The sequence below is a fragment of the Aptenodytes patagonicus genome, chromosome 10, assembly GCF_965638725.1.
Source record: "Aptenodytes patagonicus chromosome 10, bAptPat1.pri.cur, whole genome shotgun sequence".
Lineage (NCBI taxonomy): Eukaryota > Metazoa > Chordata > Aves > Sphenisciformes > Spheniscidae > Aptenodytes > Aptenodytes patagonicus.
The window spans coordinates 3,170,935-3,197,236 of NC_134958.1; the positions used below are offsets into that span (position 1 = coordinate 3,170,935).

The 26,302-nt window shown below is 39.5% G+C and overlaps 1 protein-coding gene across 2 annotated transcripts in view; it reads right to left on the reverse strand.

Annotated features, from left to right (window-relative positions):
* FBN1 (fibrillin 1) overlaps window positions 1–26,302 on the reverse strand; it is a 156,862-nt gene that overhangs the window by 87,984 nt on the left and 42,576 nt on the right. For both annotated transcript variants that reach the window (XM_076347809.1, XM_076347810.1), the window contains exons 6-9: window positions 13,404–13,601; window positions 9,961–10,086; window positions 5,310–5,435; window positions 1,223–1,381 (exon numbers count right to left, since the gene is read on the reverse strand). In XM_076347809.1, coding sequence (XP_076203924.1) covers window positions 1,223–1,381; window positions 5,310–5,435; window positions 9,961–10,086; window positions 13,404–13,601 — 609 coding nt within the window. The remainder of the gene's footprint in view (window positions 1–1,222; window positions 1,382–5,309; window positions 5,436–9,960; window positions 10,087–13,403; window positions 13,602–26,302) is intronic.

The following is a 26,302-nucleotide window of genomic DNA, read 5'->3' on the forward strand; positions in this document are numbered from 1 at the left end:
TTTCAAAGCGCTTTGGAAAAGACTAATTTATAGTCTCAATTTATATCCCAAGTCGGGGTGGGGGAGGGGGGGAAGTGGCATGTAACCATAATCTGGAAGACCTTGCATGGATTTATGAGCCAGGAAGTCCTGGGTTCTAGCTCCTTCTGCACCACGTCTCAGTCTGCAGCCTTGGCCAAATTACTTCACTTTTCCACCCAGTTTATTCACCAGTTAGATATGAATAATTAGAAAGAATGTAAAGAAAACAGGGACTGTGTTAAGATTGAAAGCCTTCTCCTTGTCTTCCTATTTCAGCTGAGCATCAATAGAGTACACTATTTTGTTAGCATTATTCTAGCCAGTCTTGGACATTTAACACGTTTAAATATTATTAATGAGATAGTGACAGAACCAGGAAGAGTCTTCCAAGAGTTCTGATCATAGATCTCTGCTCCAGTATTACGCAGTTTCACTCAAAGGATTAAAAACAAGAATAATAAACACTCCCATACATGACCTCTGACAATTTCTTCAAAGTTACGCTGCTGTAGTGTTATGACCCCCATTCCTCCCTAAACTCTGCACCTCCCTTGAGCTCCTCCCATCAATCCTTAAGCTTCTTGTATTCTCCTTCTCTAAAGCATTTCATTAAGTCTCCAGTCCTAAACAATCTCAAAAACATCTTTCCTCCACTCCCTCACACTTAGTTTCACAATCTGCTCACCATCTTCTCTAAATTCAAATCTCACATTATCTGGGGATCTCAATACACAGGGAGGCGATAAAGTACAGCACATTTTGGTAGCAGACAGAAATCATGTTCTGTGTCAAACTTCAGGAAATAAATGGCACCTCAGAAAGCTAGACGTAAGAGGAAGGAAACCCCAGTTTTCCAATGAGAATGAAACTGCAGAGGGAATAGGGATCTATCAGGCTCTGGAGGAAGTAACTTGAGCCTGAAGAGGATGTTGAAAACAAAATCTGAATCAGGTAAGGTTGGAATAACCAGGCTACAAAACATTAATTAGCAACAGAAAAAATCCTTTGTTTATGTCTGCTTGCCCTAGCCTTCTGGGGGTCTGAAGCAACCTGCCATAGCAGGCTCTGCTCATCTCTCCCAAGGTGCCCTCCAGCCTCAACCATTCTGTGTAGTTCTTTAATGAAAGCATTACTAATAAAAGAAAATCACTGCCTAATTCAGTGTTCAACCACACTCATAAGAATACAGGTGGATTCATACCGGTGGATCTGATCGGACACATTTCAGGAGCGGTGGCTGCACCAGAAGACCAGCATCGGCCGCTGTCACAGCAACACTGCATTTTGGACAAAGGCTGGGGGAGCTGATTGCCGCAGCGCCCGTTGGTCAGAGAAGAGAAGCAGTATCCAGGACGCACATCTACCAAGAGAAAGAAATGGATATGTAATCATCAGTCCAACGAGGAATGTGACTTTCACAAAAGGGAATGGTCCCGTTTTTCTTGGTTGATTACATTATCGATGACATAGCAATTGCAACATTACAACAATCAGAAAACAAAAGGCAGAAAGCCAGAAAAATCTAGATAATATTTCGGCTGCTTTGGATTCAGGTGTAACACCTCCTGTGAGAAAGCTGAAGTGAAATATGGAACAGCGATGAATTAATGGAGGCAAAAATAGCATAGAAACGTGTATTCAGTATACAATAAAATATGCTTCTGTGCCCCCAAAGACAAATTGCAGTGTCATTTCTATTAAAGATAGTACCAGATCAATTCTGTTCAAGCTTTGATTTGAAAGCCACTGATGTACATGATTTGAAAACCACTGATCTACAGCAATAAACTCACAGCATTGCAGCTCTCAAAGCATTAATTAATTTTTCATTAGTCATGGCTTCCCCAGCTGAAGTATGTAGTGATTTGTCAAGATATAGGCTTGCAGGCAAGAAAGAGCAACACAGCTTTAACTGGTGCCATCACATTGTTTATGGAGATGTGCTGGCTTCCTGTCTGAAAAGGGTAAGCACGTGCTGTACAAAGAACGTCCTGTACCCAGATTTCATACAGTCAGCTCCAAGAACATTGCACAGAGATCCCCCAGCTTAGAGAAGGGAGAGAAGACGTGGATGGGAGCAAAATTTAAAAAAAAAAATAAAAATCTTGTGATACAATCTGAAGCTCTGAGCAATTGTTTCACAATATGTCACATCATGTCAAACTCAATATAAGCTGTGGTGTGATTTGATGCTGCACAATAAACCAGACCAAGTTTGTTTCTAAAATATACGAACATTTGCTGTCAAAATGTAGAGGAAAAAGTTGCAGATATAACCTTACAACAGCAGACACCATTCCCTAAAGAAACAGTATCTCAGTTATCCAGGGCATGGTGGATTCATCTGTCTAGTAACAGTGCTTTCCAGAGTTTACTAGCTGTTCTAGCGGATATAAAAAAAAGCAGGGAAGTTTCTTATTATTTTGAGGAAATTGATATATAGTGATATGTTGGGAGAGTCTGTGATGGTTCTGCCTTTTATTAGCTGGAATCCTGAACATGGATATTACTGACAGTACAGCTAAAAGAGTCAGTTGGCCTTTGCTTCCAAACTTTAGTTAGTTCACTCATATTATCACATAATGGAAGTCTGAAGCGGAGAAAAAAAACCAAAAACCAAAACAAACAACTACTCAGTTCTCTAACTGGTCCTCCATTTTCTCCTGGTACCCAACTAAACTGCCAAACATATACACTCCTTAATCTACCACTTCAAAAATCAAATAAAGCTCTGATGCAAATGGTTCCCCACTGCATCTGTTATAATCTTGGTCTTCATATGGAGTGGAGAGATACTCAGATGCTTGGTGTGATGATGGGGTGGATGGTAAGGAAGGAAGTCCTCTAACAGACCCTATCATCATCCTCTGTAATTCACCCTTCTCAGTTTTGGTCAGTACCAAGTTTTGAAACATTTAAAAGCAGTAACGAGCAGAAGTGGAAAAAGGATCTACACGGGATCTGTGCAAGCACACAATGTGCCATAAAAAGGTAAACACACAGCAAACATCTTTTCTACCTACAGGTGCAAGAGCTTATCCAAAAGCCACATCATTTTCAGAAAAAGACAGTAAGTTTGTGAGAAAAATGCCAAATCTTTCCATATTCCTAATCAGGAGTGATTCTTTTTTTCCTCTTTCATTTTCTGTTCCAAATGGCAAAACACATAAATAAGGGCAAGAACAGCAGGAAACAACTTCTTTACTGTTTCAGCTTTTAATATTTTAAATTTTTCACTACAAAAATATAGTATTGTGAAAAGGCAAAAAATCACTGTGAAAATAGCTTTCAAGAAAAATGTGCCTCTTAAAAAAAAAAAGAAAAAAGAAAAAAAAAGAAAAAGCATCAAAAAGTAACACTGACCAAACAAATTTATGCCAGCTGGACGTATAGGCTAGCAGCTTTCTTCATAGCACTCTTCATGTACTTGGGTTGAGATGTCCTGCTCCTGTCTCCAGCTCTAGGAGATACTATCTTTGCTTTGCCTATTCTAATTTTTAAGGTTTGTAATAATGGAACTCCCGGTTCTTCCTTTGGATGCTTGGCTCCAGTGCTGCTTAGTTTGAGTCCCATAAGGGACGCATTTCTCAGAAGCACTTCCTCATCTCTAACAGAATAGACACGTTCAGCTAACACTTTTCACTTAAGACAGGCATGTTGTAATCAAATCAAGATTACATGTTTTGCCCAGCTCAAATACAGATTGGGGCTCTGCCCTTGTTAATATGGCAAGCATGCAGTCTGCATATCAGACATGAATCCAAAATATCTGCAGATAATTAATAGCGCTTCCCATTTAGCACGTTTTGCCTTGGACACAAAGCCAAAATTTTAATGATGGCTCATAGTCTAGCATGTTACTTAACACAGCCTGTCATCATTTAAATACCCAATTCTTTAGCTGAACTATCTCAGCCTACAAATACCGTGGGTAAAAAAGGCTGGAAACTGCAGGAATATAACAAGGGTGTGAATGTTGGGCAGTCCTGACTGAGCAATGACTATAAAAAGTAAAAAGCAAATGGAAGCTGTGCATCTCGAGAAATTTTTCGTTACAGAAAGGTGACTCTCCTTCATAAATATTAAGTACAAGCAGCAATCAATGATTTAATGATCCACAGTCATTTAGGAGCTATTAATCTGAAGCAATAAAAGCAACTCCCACTGGCATTTTAAGTGTACAGTATGGATCCAATCTACCAAAATGCTGTTCTTGATAACGGAAGAAATACAGTTCATTTCTCACAACCTGCAGAAATAGAATAGCACCATTCAAAATGAATCATCCCAAACTACTTCCAGATCTCTTGGGGAAGTTAATATCATTTGATACTTTTGTCCGTGAAGTTTTGGGGTTTTTTTTCAATTTTTTCCCAGATGATTTTCTACCAAAGGTACTAAACACAGGGTGCTCTCTTGAACCCCAGTGCTGGCACTGTGTATGAGCCTTTAAATAAACAAGCCAAAACTGAGGAAATAAACCTTTCATTTGCTTCTCAAATGACAATAATTGCTCAAAATTCAGCACTGGCAGTGAAAAAAGAAATTACTGCATAAAAATGAGAAAAAAACCCAACTAACTGAATACTTGACCTGCTTCAGAGCAGGCTGTATGCTTCCCAGAAGCAATAAGTGCTAACACTGCTCTTTCATGGCTTTGGCACTGCAGTGGCAGTCAGTTAATTCACACAGTCCTTTGGTTCCTGGTCTGGCCTTTGGAAGACAGGTTCTGCTCTGCCACAGTGGAAGCCTGAAAGAACAGCACTGCCAAATCATCATCATCATGAAAGCAGATACAAATGTCCCACACCCAGCTTATCATGCTACTTCCTTTAATGAAAAATATCTGCATTAAGGTCGTAACGCTTGGAATGAGGGGAAAAAAAAGCTGTTTGGGGTGATTGCCTTCTTTCTCAAGTATATCTGCTTTTCTAAATGACTGCTGAATATCACATGGACTAAATCAAAGACAAACATGAGAGCAAGAATATCAAGGAGATGTGTTAAACAAGTTCTGCCTATTTTAAGGCAACGAATATGGCATAACAGAAAAACTGTAGTAAGAAAAATGAAAGGGAAGGTCACAACAAAGAGGGAAAGAGGAAACACATCCTGCAAATGGAAAACTCATTTCAGAATACATATATAGGCACACGATGTACTTCTATATAAAAGAAGGATTTCAAGATCACAAGTTGAAATACGTTTCTGGTACACTGTTACCCATTTTAGATATTCATGAATGTTCATGACACCTACTGTCTTATTATTTACAGGATTCTACTCACCTATGCACTTTAAGCCATCAGGAGCTGTATAAAACCCTGGAGGACACTTGCAGAAGTAACTGCTAACTGTGTTTGAACACTCTCCTCCATCACAGATTCCAGGAATGGTAGTGCATTCATCAATATCTTCAAGGCAAAAAGAGAAGCAGGGGCAGGTTAGCTAAATTAGTTCTGGCACAAGAATAGGTATTTTATAATTAGTATTAACGATCAAATTCAGTGTGGTCTGAGACCCCTCCTAACTTATGTACTAAGGGCACAATCAGCAGTTTTCAATCAGGATCTTTTGTTTCGCATCTTATAAACACAAGTGAAACAGAACTTAAGAAAATAAGTAAATCTTATTTAGATTATTATTATTAGATTTTTGCAATCTGTAAATTGCAAAAGCCAGAGAGTTTGTTTTACTGCTTAATAATGATGGATGAAAATCTTAAACTGCAGAGGGGATCTACTAACTGTAAGTAAACCATAACCCCTCCAGTTTGAATTCTGCACACTAGAATTAAGAAAACTGTCATGGGACCTGTAATGACCTTGGCAATCAGGAGCTTAACCGTTATGTCTCACGGTATCTCCAGCAGCACAGTGTCTCCTGGCACCATACTGAGGCAATGGTTCAATACTGACTCAAAGGGAAGTGTAGCACCTGCTGAATTGTCCATCCTTCTTACCGCACTTGGGTTTTTCTTGGAAATTCCCCATATAAAAGCACTAGGCAGCTAGGCGCTGTTTAACTAATGCAAACATTATAGCTCAAAGCAGGATGACTGCAGGCAACAAAAGTTACCTTTCCTGGCTTTCTCCACTAAGTGAATGTTCCAAAGTTTCAACAGATTTCTACACAGTAACAGAAATATCTACTGCAGAAGTCAGGCAATGTCCATAATTCCCCTTAGATTTTGTCACCAATTTTAAAATAAAAGTCCATATCGTGATTTTCTTCACTAACAAATCTCAATCCATATACTAAATCATCATCATCATAGGTCCAATGCAAAAAAAATTTCAAAGTCTGCAGAAAAAAAACCTAACAAATGCCTTCTTATACCTGATCATAGCTGCATACATGAACAGAGGGAACTTGAAGGCTTTCGTCCACAGCTAGGAGTTTATGTTATCTACAGTCATGTGAGTAACAACCTGTGCCAGCCCCAATTGCTCCTTAATTACCATCAGTAGCCTGCCTGTGATGTGAAGTTACTTTCCCCCTGGTTTCCAGTGACTGTCTTAACAATGCAGCTGTATCTACTTAGCGCTGCTCTCATCTTCTGGGAACCTGGAGTCCAGCTGAGCTTAAAAACAGCTCACTTTTTTCCATGGTACCTACAAGAAGAATCAGCTAAAGCAGAGCAGAAAGGGAGATTATTCTCTAGAGCGATCAATGACAACTGCCTGTCACAGCCATCTACAATCACCCAGCTGCTCTCCCAACAGGGAGAATCCAGCCAGAAATAATGGGATCACAGGACTCTACCCAACCCCTCCTCCAGAGATCTACAAACAGATAGACACATGGCTGTAATAATGATTTCACCAACCACAAAAATTTCTGAGATGAAATACTGCAACACCACCCAACACGCCAAGGCAAGGAGTGAATAATATCGTAGTCATTAAAAACGATTGGAGGAATTTAAATGTAACGCCTAAATTGGAATTTGGCCCCAACAGATGGGGGAACACCCAAAGTCCCACAGGACTGTTAATGAGCGCTTTAGCAAGTAGAGAGGATCTCTGTTCTACTTCTCCTGTGAAGACGGTAATACAAAAACTCAGGAATATAAAAATTATCAATTCCTCTTCCCCTAGGTAAAGCATTGGATGCTCTAAGACCTTTGTGGCCCCTTGCCCTTGCAGGAAAGGAGCAGAGGGACCAGGGTGGCATAGAGATAACCAGACCTTGCAGACCGACCCATCCTAAGCGGTGCGGGGCCTTGGGCCCCCTGTGCACACATTCCTGCCCAGCATCTTGCTAGCTGTCATGATGTGGGTCGCATTCCTCGCTTGGGTGTGTGAGAGGGGTGTGACTTTTTTGTTCAGTGCTACTTCGAGGGTGTTGCCAAAGCCTCAAGTCCGAGTGCCCTGGGAACACAGCTAAGAGACTTCTGGCTTCTGCTCCAGGATTATGCTCCACAGGAGTCCCAAACGTCTCAGTGACAAAAAATGTGGAAATTGAATTTTGGTCTGAATAAAGCCCTTAATTAACAGAGAAAAATGCAGTCGTAAATGGATCAGATTCAAGCATTTTCTGACTCAAATTCACCAATGTTTATCTTAAAGTCAGTGTTGCCACTGTTTATATAGAGTCCGACCTTTTTAAAAGCAAAATCATCACTCTTTATTTTAGGTCTGAGCCTAACCCAAACAGTATTTCACTATTTATATTAGTGTTGACATTCATATAAGCAACATTGTCATTGTTAAGTACGCGAGTTTTATAAAGGTAAGTACACTCGATGTACTCGCAGACATAAATGTCACTCCAGGAAAAATTACTCGCCCCATTCACCACAAAAAAGTATTTACCTCAGCATTAATGCAACTGGAAGAGGAATGGTTATATGAAGCAGTGAAATAATCTAACACTTAAAATACAGTTTTCCACCAACTATGCTAATAAAGAGAATTTCGGCCAACACACCTCATTTCCCATCTTGTTCCGTTGTCTCATTGAACCTGATGATTTCTATCGTGATCTTACTTTAATGGGGACCCACTGAAAAAACAGTACTGGTAATTCAGCAGGTAGCTCCCAGTTCTACTAAATCAGTGACCAAGGACACATTACAGCTGTCAGAAGTCCTACTTGCTGGATAGGAAGTTAAACCAAGCACATGATCAGATGTTAATAATTATGTATTAGAGTTAATTGCAGTTAATTACTATAAGGCAAATACCTTGTCTTATATTGGAGATTTCAACTTAAAACTCAAAGGGATCATTTAAAAAAGCAGAATGGATATTCTGTTGTTACGCGACTATGCTCTTAACTGTTGAATCACTATCCTATTTCATGCCGCTGGTATAAGGGTGCTACTTTTAAGTCTGTGAATTGTAGTACGCGCAACATGAAGATGTAGTGAAAGTAAACCTCTGTCTGCTGAGGTTTAAAAATTTACAGGTATGGAATTGAAGAAAGAAAACTTCATCCTATCTTTGCAGCCAGGCGATCACTCCAAAGGGATTTCACAAGATGGGGCAGGAAATTTGTGGTGGGATTTGGGAATGAACCAAGCTATCCCAGGTTCTTGGGTCCAGGCCCTCAACTATTACCAAGTGCAGGCTCTGAAGGTGGTGGTTGTTTGGATTTTTTTGCTCGTTGTTTGGATTTTTTTGTTTGTTTTTTTTTTTTTTTTTACATGATTCAGCAATCGAAAAATACCATAGGAATGTTTATACAATGCAGCCTATGCAAGCCTACAGTTCTCAGTTTTTCAAGCACTAATACTTAACAAGGCACACGTTCAGTCTTTCCTATTCACCATGTTCTTAGTACTTCATCCACAGAAGGAAACACTTGCAATGTTGTTCTACCCTAAAGGTGGGTTACTTTCTGCCAAAACCATTGGCAGTCAATATGAAAACCATGCTGTGTACAAACTCTTCTGAAATTGCTTTCCCTGACCTGCAATTAAATGATAAAGTTTTGCTTGAAATAAGGATTTTTCTTTTGAAAAGGTAAGTCATGATTCTTCCAAAATGACTAAAAAATTTTGAGTGCTTCCTTAAAGGCACCTGATGCAAGAAAGGGTGGTGGATGCACACCTTACTCTCACAGTCACACACCTTTATGCCATTGAAAGCTGGCTTTTCAAAATCACTAACCACTTATGAAACTTGTCTGCTCAAATGAATTTAATTCTTGTCTAATGACTGAAAGCAGAATCAGTTATAAGGGTTTAAACATTATGTGGACTGCACTGTAAAGAAGATGAATCAAAACTGTGCAAATGACACATTTTAGTACTATGTTCCTTATGTATCCAAAATTCTCTTAAAGCAAGGGGATATCTATGCCCGATTATTATATTATAGAGAGAAAAAATACTATCACAGTTAAAAGCTAGCAAGATTCCATAATCACGCACTGCAAATTTCCACACTAATATCTAGCACCTACTGTACTTCCAAAATAGGATGACCAGTAAGGAAAGATAAAATGTTTGTCCTTCTTTAACATCTGCAACTGTAAAGATGCATAGTCCTGCAGTCTTCACTCAGCAGTGTCAAACTCCCATTAATGTTAAATACAGTTTACCTGAGTAGGTGGGAATGTGTTGAACCTTCCAGTCCATATACACTTTTTGGTTAAAAGATCCCCACAGAGACACGTGCCTCAAGCATTTCTAAAGCAACATATCGGTTAAAAAGTATTTTTAGTTTTAATGTTTAATTTGTTTCAGATGTACCTTTAAGTCTGTAAAACATTACGTGAATAAAAGGCTGGAAAAAGCTGCAGGGCCAATATTTAAGATTCTCTGGTTTAGAAGGAGAAAGGACGGTTATTTGCATTTGTTGTGAAGAATGCTATTTGCATATTCAAGGCAAAAGAGACTGGAAAGTTTGTTACAAACTTCTAAACAAAGTTGGCCCCAAAAAGAAGACTTTCCCCCCTTCACTTTCAGAAGAAAGTTCTAAAAGTTCTTACCGTCGCATTTTTGTGTCACTTCGTTAAACTTGTGTCCAGCTGGGCATTTGCACTCAAAAGATCCAACAGTATTAATGCAATTTCCCCCTTGACAGATCCCAGGGATGGCTTGGCATTCATCCACATCTATCATATAAAAAAGGAAAAAACACCCACTTTTAATTCATTTCTCAAGAACAGCCATAATAATTTGTCTACACAGGAATTAAAGTAAATATGCCTAAATCCATTCTTCACCCATCATAATATTATGATACTTGCTTGCGAAGACAGACACTAATTTTGTAATTACTCTATGCAAAGTATGATTAAGTACAGTACTCTAAATATTTTCTGCAAGAACTCACATGGTTATTATTGTTACAGACATTAAACATCTAACTGCTATTGCTTTGTTTTTCCAAAACATCTGGGGAATGGTGTGCAGAGAACACAGCCTGCCAAAACCCAGGTTCCTTTCAAGTATCTGAAGCTGGGCACCCAAAATCACTTGCCCCTTTGAAAATCTTGGCAACTCCATACAGCGCATAGCCCACCAGCGCAGAGATGCAGGAGCCGCGGAGGAGCAGCGTGCAATGTGCATGGAGGGGGCCTCATGGAGAGGCACGGGGAACTGCAGAGTCATTATTGATGGAAATTACTAACTCGTCACTCCAGTAAGATCAGCACCAATGACCTTAAGCTGTGGTTAGGATTTGACTCAAGAAGTTTCACAGCCGTAATTAATGTCTCGGGAGGAATGATTAACGACCTGCTTAGACATTCATAAATTTGGAGGGTTTTTTCCCCTTTATTTCTCTCTCTTTGCTTTTAATTTTTTCACTCGAGAAAATGAAACGACAAAGATGATATCACAGGCTAGGTAGGAAGCTCAAGACAAACATTTTCAAAAGGCCCTGGTTTTTGGCCTCACAGCTATTTTAGCACAACACATGTGTCGTCACTTAGCTGCAAAAGCGTTGCTGCGGCTTAGTAACCGCTAGAGAAAAGAGACTAAAGGAGAAGGAGTGGCATTGCAACAGGAGACAGTGGAGGTCTGGCTCACAGTCCCCAGGAGCTGCCCTGTATCTGCTGCTCCCTGCCCTTCGGGAGCAAATGGAGCACTTGCCACTCTCCAACCCAAACGCCTGTGCGTTGGGGAAGCCCCATCTCCCCAAGGAGTACCAGCTCCTGCTGGTAAAACCCGATTTCTTGAATTCTCAGGCTTCACACTAGGATCGGTTTCAATGCAGGGACACAAGCTGAAGGAGATGACGCCTTCAAATCTCCCTTTATAAATCCCGGAGAGCCAGCTGTAATGTGTCTCGTAGTCTGAAAAGCAAAGTATTATGTCTGTACAAAAGGCCAAGAGGCAATTTCCCTGGGAGCCACAAGTAGGAAGTTTCAGGAACGCCAAGGGGCATATCTGTACCACATCGCAGAGCGTTACGTAAAGATCCCCCGGCCGCCTGAACCGGGTCGGGGGGTGCAGCAGCAGAGGCAGAGCAGGGCTGTGCCTGAGCTAACCGCTGTGCTGGGAGGCACAGAGAACTAGCACAGCCTCAGCACCCTCGACACAGCCACATTGCTGCAGGGACTCGAGCTACAGCAATAGGCTGTGCTTTAATAACAGTAATCAGCCAGACTTCATGGCACTGTACTGACTTTAAAAAAAAAAAGTTAAAAAAATAGAAGTCATGCTCCTGAGTCACGATGTCTGTTTCAAAATCCCACCTTTTGGCTTTCATTTTCCTCCTTTGTATCTTTAAAAACCTCAGCTGTGATATTAATTTAACTTTCGGCCAGACAGACAAAGTCAAACTGTGGGCAGCGATATTCTATTTACTTTTTAAAATAAACTTGCCCTCCCCTCCGTTTTATTTTTTCTGACTTCTCCACACAATAATAACGGTTCCTTTTTCTCTTCAGAGAACCTGGATTTTATTTAACCTGCTTTCCTTTATTTAGATTGAATATGGATGTGAAATCCCTGAAATGTCTTCAGTCTGAATGGATGTTATCTGATTTCAAAAGGACTGGATTTAGTACAATTGCATGAAAAATAAAGCTAATATGTGGTTCCATAGCAGATCTGTTGAAATTATGAACACATTACAAGAGAAGGGAAAACTGGAAAGTACAAGTCAAACATACAGGGCCAAAACTGTGTTGGCACCGCACACAGATTAGTATAAATGTAGCTGCATGCTAAGAAATGTGCAGCAAGCAGAAGTAGCCTTATTCCGAACTGCACAAACCCACTGGAGAGGTCACTGCAGCTTTTCCGTGACACAAACAAGAGGGATATAACTAGGTGTGGCATGAGTTCAGGGGTGTGGGCCACATATTTATGCACATAAGATTTCAGAAGCGTCCAGAACCTCGATTCACAGATTTCTGCACAATTTAGTTCTGCCCCTAACAGTGAGAGAGGGGAACAGAATGGCTGAGGTCAAAATATGTGCACATTATGCGGCATACACAAACATGCCCATCTCGAAGTTCATCATGCCTGTCTGCAGGCACCAACCAGGACTTGGCCTGTGACAGAGGATATCTACATTTTTTAATGCAACGGAATGCCTTGAAGTCCTTCATAGGAATTTCATGATTAAATAAAATTACTCATAGATTTATAATCTTTATCTCCCCTATTTTCAAAAATATTGCAACTTATTAGAAAATGTTAGACAGATTGAAATAAACTAGCCCCAAAGATATGGTCCTGGGAATTTATAATCCACATCAGTTTAATACATAGCTGCCCCTGTTAACTTTCTCCTGTTTCCTGCCAGACATCCAGACAATAAAAGAATTTATACAGCTGGAAGTATTAGAATAAAAGCCAAAAGCAGTGTAAGGACTTTCTATGGTAAGGCATGCTCCGAAAGAAGTAAGCAACATCTGGGTGGATTTTACGATTTGAAACAAATGCAAATGCATTTCCAAAATTGTATAAAATATATACTAGGGCATTTCAAATGGCACGACATGCACTTTTCTCCAGGTCGAAGCAGTGTAGCTCGAGAGATAAGACACCCAAGATGAATCCAAAATCAACAAATTTTAGCTAAAAAATCCCACACCGGATAAATGGAACAATATTGCCACAGATTGATTTTTGCATGTTTTCAGTGCTTTTTGAAACAGAATAAATTCCTCCACAGAACGATCGAGTGGTACACTCAGAAAAACACCATTACAGAACCAAGGGAAAGGGCTGCTGGCAGCGAGAAATTCATTAAGATGCTGGCTGCTCTCACATGACCTAAGTTACTAATGTACTCACTTGAACATCAGGCACTCACTGAATCATGAAGTAATGCATCTGACAATGTTTTTCCATTCTTCACACATATAGCTGAGAATGGCTTAGGACAGGTTATTCACAGCAGTGTAACTCAATTAAGATTAATCCAGTAACAATTTCAGCAGCTTTCGGGGAAGCTTTGCTGCTAACTTACCTTGACAGGCCCCAGTTCGAATGTTTGGAATGAAGCCTCGGCGGCACGGATGCGGCTGGGCAGGACACATTTCACAGGGGTGGCCCCATGCTCTCCCAACTGTTGCACAGCAAAGGGTTTTTGTGCAGACTATTCCACTGAGCTGTCCCTGGCACATCTGGTTGGTTATCAAAGTGAAGCAAGGGCCGGTCCTGTAATCTGTGCCAAAGAGAGGAAACCTAATCAGCATCACAATAAAAATACACAACAAAACTCACAATAAAGCAAAACAACAGCACATTTTAGCAACTCTTCTGCGCATAAATTGCCCACCAGCCCAACAATTTTACCTAGCAGTGTTCTGCAGAGGATTTTTCGCAAGTTTTCTTCTCATTCAAATCCACTGAAAATAAGCATCTCTATAAATACATTGCGACTATTTTACCAGGAGTATTATATACTTAAGATTCTGCAGGTCCCCTTTGCTGCTTGGTTTAATCTCCAGTCATACTCTTTGGGAGGTCTTTTCATCAGTTTGTTTTAAATATGCAGTGCATTAATTAAAATAATACTGATAAAAGAGTTAGGATATGTTTATTTCCACAAGTGTTGTTCTCAAACGAGTCTCGAGGGAAAAGAATACAGACTGCAGGAAGTTTTTTGAGGAGTTTTCACTGTTACTCAGGCATACGCTGTACCAGATAATGTGGGTAAGTTTTGCCTACAGCTGAACAGAGGGCGTGTGGAACACATCTGCTTTGATTTGTTTATGGTAGGACAGGCCACTTAGCCAACAGACAGAATTAAACTAAGATGTTAATAAAATACTAGTAGGCTTTATTTTGTTCCATTCTCCAAGGGCAACAACCAAACAGTGGTACTGCCAACTCCTGCTGTCTCCTGTACATCCGGGGTGCGCACTCCAGTTAATTCTTCACAAGCGACCCTAAAATGATTGTCTGTTATGGTGCACCAGGACAGAGTCCAGCATCCTGTAAGCATAGCCAGCAAATTATGAACCTGGTGTTTGTCTGTACTGAAAGAGTTACCCGGTGCCTCAGCCAAGGTCACTAAGTAATCCATGCTGCCTTAGAGTCATGTCATTATAAATTCTTCCAAATTTCATGCCACTTCCAAACTTTGTTAACAATAATGTTTCCACTAAACCATTGATAAATAGTGTTAAATAGGGCAGAAGTAAGAACAGATGCCTTTCCCATCTGCCCCATCTCCCCACACCAGGCGCACCTTGAAACCCACCATTTGACTAATCTTCATTCCAAGCCAGGGATGCTATGTCCATATGCTATAATTCTGCTGATTAAGCAAGCCACTCCTTGATAGAACAAATAAAATGGCTTACGGAAGTCCTGTAAGCTATACGATAGTGCCATATTGTCACTGTTATCTTCACCAATTAAACATGATCTTCTCAGAAAGGATATCAAGTTAGTTTGAAAGACCTATTTCTGATAAACTTGTACTAAATGACACTAATACCATTTACTCTTCATTAACTATGTATCACATCCTATAATTGCTATTCTATCTTTTGCCTGTTTAACAGACCTATAATCACCCAGATCATCTCTTTTCCTTTTAAAATATTGGAACAATAATAATTTTCTTCCAGCCTCTGGAAATTTGTCCTGTATTTCCAGATTTATGGAGAATTAACCTGCATGATATGAGAACCCTTTAGCTAGCTCTTTTCAGTCTCCCTGGTGCTGGTTAGCTGGCCTAGCTGTATAAAAATACGTAAATGCAATTATTGCTATTTAATGTCATCCTTAAATGCTATCAGACTGCAAATATTAAATTTCTGCCCTATCCCCTCCAAACAGTACAGCTACATTTACCGAACTCTTCTCCCTCCTCTTCTCTAGCAATTCTGTGAGCCTCATCACGAAATGGGTCAGAATCTCTGGTAACATTGCTCTTACTCTTGGTTACTTAATTCCTTTTCATCGCCTTAACTTTTTTGGCTTGGTATTTCTGTGTCCCTTCACTTCCCATATTAATTTTCTACACTACAGCTTCTATCAAGTTCTTTTCCCATTTTTAAGCATTTTTGTAACCGCTTTCATTTTCCTAGCTAGACAGGCTTGTTTTGCTTTTCCATTGCCTTCTTTCTCATTTCTCATTGTAGGAATGCAGCTTTGGAAGCAGGTAGTACAAAACCAAATATTACCAGCTTTTTCTTATTCCTTCAGCACCAAAATGAATACAAATAAACCATGATCAGTTACACCTATCAATTAAAAAATTGTAGTTCCAAGATCGAATCTTCATCCTTGAACAAAATGCGGTCTGAGAGCGCTATCTACTTAAAACAATAGATGACAATTTATTTAGAAACACAACAGTTTTGTGTTGGCAAGAGGAAATCTCCAGTGTACCTCCTCAGAATGAAATCCCTCATTGTAGATTGTCCCTGTGCCATTTATATATAGACGGTTTAAAAAGGAGTCATTTTGTTCTCTGTCACAGCAGGAAGCACGCGACAGACAGTAGTGAATAACCCATCTTGTGTTTTATGGTAGAATATGAATGGATCAGCATTTACGATTGTTTGCTTTCAAGCTATAAATGACTTAGCAGTGGCTAATATGACTTAGAAATATGGTGAACCCAATGAAGTTAACTTTATAATCATGCAAATCTTTCCACAAGTTTTCAGTAACAAGAAGTAGGTCAAATATGCACTCAAAACCAAGCAAACCCAGCTCCTATTTGTTATTATCCAAGTTCATAGCACTTTAGTGTGGAGAATTATAGACTTTATTTTCCCCTAATCCTTTGCCTTGATAAATTTTATTCTTAATACTCAGTTGTCTGCTCAGTACAGCGTTCCTTCTGTTTTCTCAAATACAATCTTTCACCTTTTCACAAGTAAGATTTTCTTTTGCGTTCTGAATGGAAAATTCTAAAGGTCAGAAAATGCATAAGAAAAAGATCATTTGGATGTACACACCGACCTATGGCCACGGAGAACACACTTCAAGTCCACTTTTTTTTAATACAGAGGCTTAATAAAAAGAGCTCTAAAATTAAAGCATCTTAATAGTGAGTTTGATATTTTTGACACATTACAAGATGAAGGCCTACGAGAAGGAAAAGGGATTCCACTAACACCATGGCAAAATGAAAAGAGAATGGTATCACATGTAAAGAGATTTCCTTGAGTTACACCATTTTCCTTGAAGGTGTTCGGTTTTATGAATTATGCTGATTTCAGAAGATGCAGTAAACCCTAGGGTCTATGCTACAAGGCACTGACTTGGGATGAGAGCTTAAAACCCCAATCTTTATTTTGTAACAATGAAGTTTCCTTATATGTTTGTGTCATTTGCGATTACTCAAACTACTTCAATGAGTAAAGCTCAGACACAGGGTTCCAAGTGATCAGTCAGGAGTTGAAAAGAGAGGGAGGGGAAAAATATAGCCAGAAAAGCTATTACACAGTTTGTTTGGGGTTTTTTTCCAGAGGTAATTTCATTTTAACTGAAGAATGCTGAGACTTGAAATTATTTTAGTAAAATGATTTTTTAAAGATGTGCAACTGATAATTCAAATGTTTTAAGTCACTTCTAATGCGAATTTCAGCACGTGCAGGCAGCCTTCAGTAAGGCATTAGTCACTGTTATCTAACAACTTTATCTGCTTCTTCACATACTTCTTGGCTATTTTGATAAGGAATAATTCCACAGGGAGCCTCAGACAACAGAGAAGATGGCAGAAACTGTAAAACCACATTAAGTTCATATACCATCAAAAAAAGCAAGAGGGCAATAGAATGAGGCTGGTTTACACCATGCAAGAGTCCAGCTTATTAAGTCCACAGGAAAGAATCAAGCTGCATTTTGATCTAGAGCTCGTTCCTGTTTCAGCCACAAACATCAAATAATTTTAGTTATCTTCTCAAAAGATCCTTTATGTTCCTAAAAACACCAGAGAGGCTGCTGAAATATGTAGTACTGGCCAGCTTTGATCAAAACCAAGCACAGCAATAAATAATGATAATTGTTCCAAGGAATGCTGGACAGCACCAAGGAGACTCCGAGCACCAGGATAATGCAAGACTTTCGACATCAGATGCACATCTTCAGACCTCAGTTCATGTTAACCTCTGTTTGTTTTCAAGCACAATATAGTTTTTAATGTAAAAATACAGTTTAAAAAAAGTGTTGAACTAACGGAACTCAGATTAAACAATTATTCTAGTGCAAGGATGCTGGATAAAATTCTGGTCACTCTTTCCTCCAAGATTCATTCCTTATAAATCTCCTATAAAGAGTTCTTGGTGTTTCAAATTAACAGCCTGATTTTGCAAACCGGTAACGACCTGTTAGGGAGTTTGACTGACTCCTCCACCCTTGTTAAAATAAACGGAAACTGAATGGGTGCAAAGGTCAAAGGATGGGACCCTAGCAAGCCAGCATTTATCTTACCATGATCAAGATCTCATTACTGAAAACAGGAAAATGCCATCTCTTGCCATCATAAAGAAATGGATAACGATAAAATGAGTGCTGCTTTTCCAGTTCTCGGCACACTGCACGCACAGCTCACACAGCACCTTGTGCTGCACACTGGCTGAGCAGCAAACCCAGAACGTTGCTTGGAGGGAGGAAGCATTCCTCCTAGCTGTTAGCACTTCACATGGGTAAATTCTGCATGAACCCCCAAATCCAGCCAAGACTGCTGTGTAACTGAAACCACCCTCAGCAATGCAAACTGGCAACTTTCCCCTTCTTTAGTACAGGGGAAAAGGGAAGGAAAGGAATATTCCATTATCATACAAAGAACGAAAGGAAGGTCAGAAAGGGCTCTAAGGCAAGTGAAGTATCTTAAAGCTGATCTTTATTACAACTTACTTTCCTGCCTAGCAGCATTTTTGTTTCTGCAGTTTGGTCAGTTGGTTGTTTGTTGTTTTTTTACCAGCTGGGGATAAAAGATGAACATTGGCAGTGAGACTGCACAAGGCAGAAACACAGTCTCATCTCTGCAAAGCCTACTCAGCGCTGCTCACGTGTGACCCACTGCACTTGACAGCCCATGCCACTGCTTGGCCAGCCATCAGAAAAGAGAATCGCAACCAGTTGTACCTGAGAATGCTCTTTTGGAAACTGATCTCACAGAGCCAAAGAATAATGCAAGCTAAAAGGTTGGCGGTCTGAGTTTCAAGTAGCAGAATCCTCATGATCCACGAATTCAGGCAAATTTCAACTATTTTTTCTCAAGCATCCAAAATGTGTATTTCTAATGGAAAAAAAAAAGAATTTTACAGCAGTTCTGTTTTTCAATGGCATTCTTAAAGTACAAACAGAAATTTTAAATGGTGAGAGAACTAGTAACTACGCAGTTACAAGCAGAAAAAAACACTGGGTAATTAAAATGCAGCGCTCTGCAGTCGGGTGCAGGAACAGTATGAAAAATTGAGCTTCCATCTTTCCCTGGCCTGGAATGGCAGGTGCTGAGAATGCTATATATAAGAAAAGATATCACATCTCTGTTATAGAGTGGGAAAATTTGCCTTAAACACAACTTTTAGATTAGAAGAAGCAGGTTTAGGATTAGAAAAACAGATGATGGGATTTCCAAAGGAGTTTCCAAAAATGTCCAGTGGCTGGACACTTATATATGGGAAAAATTAATGGGGGAGAAGGGAACTCTGAATGTATCAACCCAAATGTCACCAATAAGAATGATATAGATCATAGAATAGTTTGGATTGGAAGGGACCTTTAAAGGTCATCTAGTCCAACCCCCCTGCTGGGGGGGCGGGGGGGGACATCTTCAACTAGATTATGAGAATGACATCAAGCAAATTATGTTTTTGGAACAGGGATAAAGACAGTGTTTTAAAAAATTAGCTTTCACTGAGCCATGAACGAAGAATCTTAAGTGAATCCTAAAAATACGCACATATAATCACATTTACCTCAGCTGATTCAGGTGCGCTTGCACAAACAGAACTCCTATCACTTTTCCTGAGTTTAAAAACCAGGAATGGAAGAAATGTACATCAGATACTCTGATCTAAAATCTGAAATAAGTGGTGACACAATGGCAGCGTAGATATGGTAAGAAATGCCATCTCTTACAATTTTAGTTCTTTGAGAAAGCCATGTTTCTTGACAGGCTTGGAAACCATATGATACCTCTCACTATACAAACAACTGTACTGTTAATGGAAAAACACAGCTTCCATCACTGTATGTTTCACTGTACTTCAACCATTTTACTCTCTTCAGAGAAAGCAGCAATACATTTAAAGATGATGGAGAAAAACACCATGTGCCTCCTTTGAGGAGGCAGGATCTCCTGTGCCTGAAACGAGAATTTTTGCAGTAAAATTCCAAGAATTACAGTCTCAGAACTGACACAAAAGCACGGCATGACCAAGCTGACTGTAGCAGTAAACACCACCATAGCACAGAGAGTTACAGAACACAAAGGTTTAGCATTGCCAAATGTCCTTCAAAGTGATACTGGGTATTTTCAGACACACTAAAATCTCCTGATAAGGACAGAGAGAACAAACAGAATGTTTTACATACATACCCCTCCCAAAAGATGAATGCAAACCTGTGTGTGCCACTGTACCAGAGAAATAGGGAAGGGCAATGCGCTCATAACTCCATTTTCACTTGCAAAATGTCCCTTTCTGTTGCTTGTAGGCTATCGTGAAATCATGTTTTGCATACAGGACTTTGTGGCTTTTAAGTGCTGGTCAGAAGACTGAATGACCATGCTCAGGAACCCATGGGATAACCATTATTTACCTCCGTCTTTCCTAATAGGGGACATGTCGCACACCTCACTTCACGGATTGAATCAAGACCAGACACGCAACACAACATTCCCATGTTAGCTCAATGCACTGACTTCCAACCATTTAAAAAGTCAGACACAATAATTCTCCGTCCACAGGTGACACTGAAATGCCAGTTGATAAATGCATCCAATCACAACACTCTTTCTTCCACACGGGCCATTTCCGTAAATAATTACTCACTGTTAAGCACTCCCTGTCCTCTCCTCCCCCCAGTCAGACACCGTTACTCACCCCAGTCAGATCCCAATGTGTCATCATTGGAAAGTACATGGCAAAGATACCAGAGGGTGTTCAGAAGGAAAGAAAACAAAACTTTTGTAAATATTTTAAAACCTATTTCCTACGATGTCTAACGCTTCTTACCAATGAGGTTTGGTAGGTTTAGCTGTGGTATGTGAAGAAATTATCACCGTGCCACTTCTGTCTGCTCCCTTCCAGTGCCAGAGATGGCTTCCCATATTAACAAGACCCTTCCCCAGCTGCTTCAGCACACAGTGCAGCACAGAGCTCAAACTGCTGAGAGTTAACACTGGCTAGTGCTAAGATGTCACTGGAACTGGGGACTCGGAGTGCAACCGTTCGGGCACTGTTTCTGGCAGGGGTATAAATCTGGCAGCAGCAATGTCTCAAAATACCACAGCTGTGCTGCGGACAGATCACAGCTCCAAGTTGCCTCTCGTTATTTTAACAAGAGTAAAAAACATCCATGGAAGCATATCTAACACTCGCAATAAATAACTTCCACTGGTATCACAACTCTTTATTCTGTATTAGTCAGCCACAAAAGTTAGTTACTGCCTCACATATTCCAGCCCCAGGAATATTATCCTCTAATCGTGATTCTGATGACCCCATTTCTGCATGTCTTCCTCACCTTTGCTTGTTGCAAATTGTTCTCATATATTGACTTGCTGGCACACTTCAGCCTAAATTTATTTTCCATTCCGTAAGCTGCTTCACAAATCCGTTTCTGCACAGATGATCTGTTTAACATGTCTATCTAGCAAATATTATCTAGTCTTCCTAGGATACTGGTTAAAAAACAGGACTTCTAAATAACAGCTTACTAACCACGTGAGACTAACATTATCAGTTGCATTTGATGTACAGAACAATTCAGGCTGACCATTTTCAAAAGTATTTTGGCAATCCATTTTCAAGAACAAATATACAACTACTTTCATGCCAATTTTGTTCTTGCAACTGACCCAGTTCTCGAAGTCTGTAACTGAAAAGTAATAACATTACAGTAATAAAATAAAAAAATAATGTTCAAAAAATTATTATAGAATTGGAGTGATTTGTTGCACACATTTTAATCCAACACGCAGACTAAGCATTTCACCAAAATCAAGGCTTTAGCTCTGTTGTTCCAAATTATGTGCGGCAGCAGTCCAGATACAGAAAATTGTTACCACATTTTATTCTTTTCCATGATGAAGAAAACAGTAAGCAATGCAGCTAATGCAGAATAACTTCTCATTTCTGAATAATCAGTTACCTGACAAACTCTAACCCACCCTACTTTGCTGTATAACCTACAAAGGAACATTTCTTTGCAGATTTTAATTTTTCCAATTTCTTTCACAGGCTAGCAACAATGAAATAAAATTCTGAGTTGATTTCCATCTCTCTTTTCACAAAAAAGTAACTAACTTTGGTGACATATTTATTGTCAAGACCAGATGATTATTAAGGAGAATGGATTCAATTGAAGAACTCTGGAAGTTTCACTTAAAAAGAACAAGTTGGCTGAGGTGTATTACTACTTTTTAAAAAGAGTTCTTAAGAAGTGCCACGTTATAGAAACTCTCTTAACATACCACAAAGTTTTAACTATTAAATAGCAAGGTAAAGACAAAGCTAGCAGACGAGCTCTGTTTATTTCTTCTCTTTGGCTCCACTAGACACTGACTATAAAATAACTGAGACTATCCAAAAGTTGTGCAAACTGTGTTAAGAAAAATAGATCCTAACGACTTACAGCATATTAAATAGACCAACATCCAAAGAAAGGGAAAAGGCTTTCAGACAATGCAACACATAGGATTTAAAGAGATAGTGCTCACATTTAAAAAGGAGAGGGAGTGGTACAATACATAGAAATAGCCTTTTTTTCCTAAAATATAAATGTTCCTCTGCAGTGTCATGAAACACAATACAACTGCAGAGCACTGGAATGAAACTCAGTCCAGAACTGAAAACGGGTTATAAATAAAAAGGGGAGGTGAGAGGGAGGCAGGGAGCCAATTTCACTGCTCAAGCTAAGTGAAATACAATGAGTAAACATACAGCAGGAATGGTGAGAAGTCAACTCGCTTTCAGTGTGGATCACTTAAAGGGAGGGCAGTAAATGTAATAACGATGGTTTGGGTGTTGGTAAGTATGTATTATCATAATGACACATGGACAAATCACTTTTGTGGTCCTAGCAGAATGCAGAACTTCTAAAGTCCTGGCAGCTATTTTAACAAGGTAATTAGAGCAATCAACAATTTCTTCTTACTCCTTTATAACAGCTGCCAGGAATCATCTGGCTCGTCCTAAGCAAGCTCCCTCTTTTTCATAACCCAAAAGGACCAGCACTCCTGAGAAATTATGGCAGTGGAAAACTTCAGCCGAACGAAAGCAAGGGGCACGCAGATTGTATTCCCCTGAAGACTCTTCTCCACATGGCAGACAGTTCCCTGACCAAATTTCTTCAGCCAGGCACTTGCCCAGGTTTTCATATTCTCAATACTTCTCATATACATGTATCTGTAGTGGTATGATTTTAGTGATGACAGATTTGATGTGATGTAAATACTGACTTTTTTTTTTACTAGCCTGAAGACTTTGGAATAACTAATACTGTTCTTTTTGAGTAAGGTTGTTACACAGAGTTTTATGTTGTAAATAGCCAGCTAAAAAGACACAAAAAATATCTGAAAAACAATGACAACATACACTATTTTGATTTTCACAGAAATATTTTAACAAGTATTTAATTTTGTGACTGCACAATAACCCCCTGAAAAATCTCAGAAAGTGTTAAAATTTAAGTCAATAATGTACAAAAATTGCTTCAGACATGAGTATCTCACCTCAAACTCTATGGTGAAACACATCAACTACTTAATTGAAATACCACGCAACCCTCTGTGTTACAGGATCAGATTCCTTCCTCAATGAAACTGTGGCATCACTCTCTGTGTACACCAGTGTAATCATGACCAGAATCTGGCTCATTTTGCAGAACCACAGATATGGGATTTGCATTAAGACTGTGGTCCAAAAATAAACACAGTAATAACATGCGCTACTTAACTCTGAATAAGTCTGATGGTATCTCTGATGAAATGTTACAGAATACATGCTGTAATTCTGGAATTATCTCAGGTATCCGATACCTATTGCTAGAAGTAAGAAACATCTCTTTCCAAGAAGGCAAATGATCTAACTCTTGACTCACAAGTGTTTTCAACTAAGCAAGTATAATTTTATTAAATATATGTATTATGCCCACCAATATAAAGCACACGAGAGGCTAACACTCGTGTGTTTCATTACTCTTATTTTTTTTGTACAATTCTGGAGATATGACTACGGACCCTACGTCTCAGTTGTTATTCTTCTGGTCGTCTTTGGATTTTACAGGTTTTCAGCAAGTCTAGGGTTCTCTCTTCTTTAACACTTTCCTGTAATAGTTACTAAAGCATTAAATTGCTCTGTTGCTAACTGTGAATGATCTTCAGAAAATCTAAGACACTCACAGAGCCTCTAGACTTCTATATTTATTGGAAAGAGCCAATGAACATCAGATATATTAGTATTTAACTTAAAAAAGTAAACTCATTATTTCTTTAAGGTCTACTGTCATTCCTGTCTTCACTGACCACTTGGTTGAAGGAGTCTTCTCTTTGCTTAGCACTAACGAGTGGATGTCCCCCAAAGTCAATGAATGACAGGCCGCAAGTGACTGAGGACTTCCTGCATCCATCGTATCTTTAATCCAAGGATTACAGAAACTATTTATTACAATTGTCAATTAAATACTCTTTGTTAAAACCACATCAAAAGCCTGACTTTACCAAGCAGTAAGAGAGTACAGGACTAATGATACTTAATTATCTTAAAACAGAAAAAAAAATATATGAATCCACAGACAATTATCAAACTTAGGGTCAAGTTCTCTTCTTACTTGCATGCTGCAGGCAAGAAGAGCGAAAGGTCTTTACTGACTCTCCTGTTAGCTACGTAATGAAGAGCGTATTTTATTTTTTAACTTAAGATATTGGTTGAGAACAACTGCAAGTCTTTCTAAAGACTTCAAATTACCATGAATTCTAGGCAAACATGGGAAACTTTTTGTGCTTTTACTCAAAATGCAAGCAACTTCACGTTCTTAGCATATTGTTTAACATGTCTTAACTTTTTACTAGCATCTGTGATGATGCCTTTAGCCTTTTCTTATTTGTCACGCTTGCTGTGTATACACTATTTTAGTGTAACAGGTACTGCAGATCTATTTTTACCTCAGCACTGGAAACCGGCATCTCTTCTACTTGTTGATGGGAATGTCAGGCCCTAAGATTTCATTTGCCTCCACACATGGGGCAAATAAGTAAAACTTGGGAAACAGTCACCAGCCTGAGTGCCTTGAACATGAGCATTCAAGCTCTGAGACTGAAATCCTAACGGGTTTCTGTTTCCTCCCTATTAGATGGGACTTGTTGGGTTTGTAGGTGCCCAGACATGGACATCCAGCATGAAGTCCAGGTCTCACTTACAAGTAAAGGGTCAGACTCGTTGACTTTGATGAAAGAATGACAATTCAGTGGGGGAATCCCATTGCCTGTGACTGTACGTGCACACACCCACACGCAGAAAACAGCCAGCACTGGGGGGGGGGGGGGGGGGTGAGGGGAAGAGAGAGATCCACCCAGCTTCAGAGGCCTCTTTCCAAAAGTCGGGCCATACTGGCTCAACCAAAAGTGACACACTCCAATTGTATTTTACTAATTATGTGCTCACGGGGAATAGCATCAGAATCTTGGAAACTGTAGTTTGTACTGAACGGTCCATTACACTGATCGCCGTACAGTTTTGGATGATTTCTCACTACTTATTTTAGAGATTCGGGGTTGAAAAACAAGGTTTCTCTCACCTCCATGCCACATAAATCCCAGCGGTCCTTCAAAGCTGACTTTTTTATTTTTTGCCATGACAATCACTGAAGTTTTTCTGTGTAAATGCACAGCACATCTGGAATTAATGGTTTCAATTATTGGAGTTCATAAAAGTGGTGCTCCAGAACATACGTCAGTGAGAACCAGATAAGTAATTTTTATTTGGGGGACGTGGGAGAAAGGAATCAGGGGTTCAGCAAATGAGCCAGGTGTCTGTGAATAGCTAACTAGGGCACTGAGGGAACGAACAGCTCTGGCCTGTTCTTTGTATACTTCAACACAGGAATGCTGATTTCATACAAAAATGGGAGATCCCGGTTGAAGGAGGATGATGGATATACACACATATATATCTGCACATACTTGCACTTTTTTTTCTCTCTTCCATTTGGGGTGCAAAAGATTAAAGCAGAAGTTTTGTTACGCTCTGGCTATACAGAGATTCTCCAAAAGGTAAGTAAATACTCAACATAATAGGAATCACTCAGATTTAGGTCAGCAAACAGCAAGCTTCACTGATTCCCAACACAGGAGTACTTAACCTTTGAGTAACACGGGTGCATTAGCCTGTCATGCGACCCAAGCCTCCCTTTCTCAGTTTACACTGCACAGTGTAACACACTACATAGCCTGGCGCAGCTACGCATCACTGCTAATGCATCATCATGTATGAGTAGTACCAGAACCTAAAACATTCGAAAATTAGAGAGCCACAGAACACAGAAGTCCTTTAAATACATTTTCCGTTCTTAAAAATCATTAAAATGCCTTGAAATTAAGTATAGTATTTATAGACTTAACTATGCTATTCATAGATAAAATAATAATTTATGTAAAATTTACAAAGCCCTTACAGGCTTTGCTTCTGTTTACAGATAAAAGTATCCGCAGAAACTGCTGTTGATCCAGAT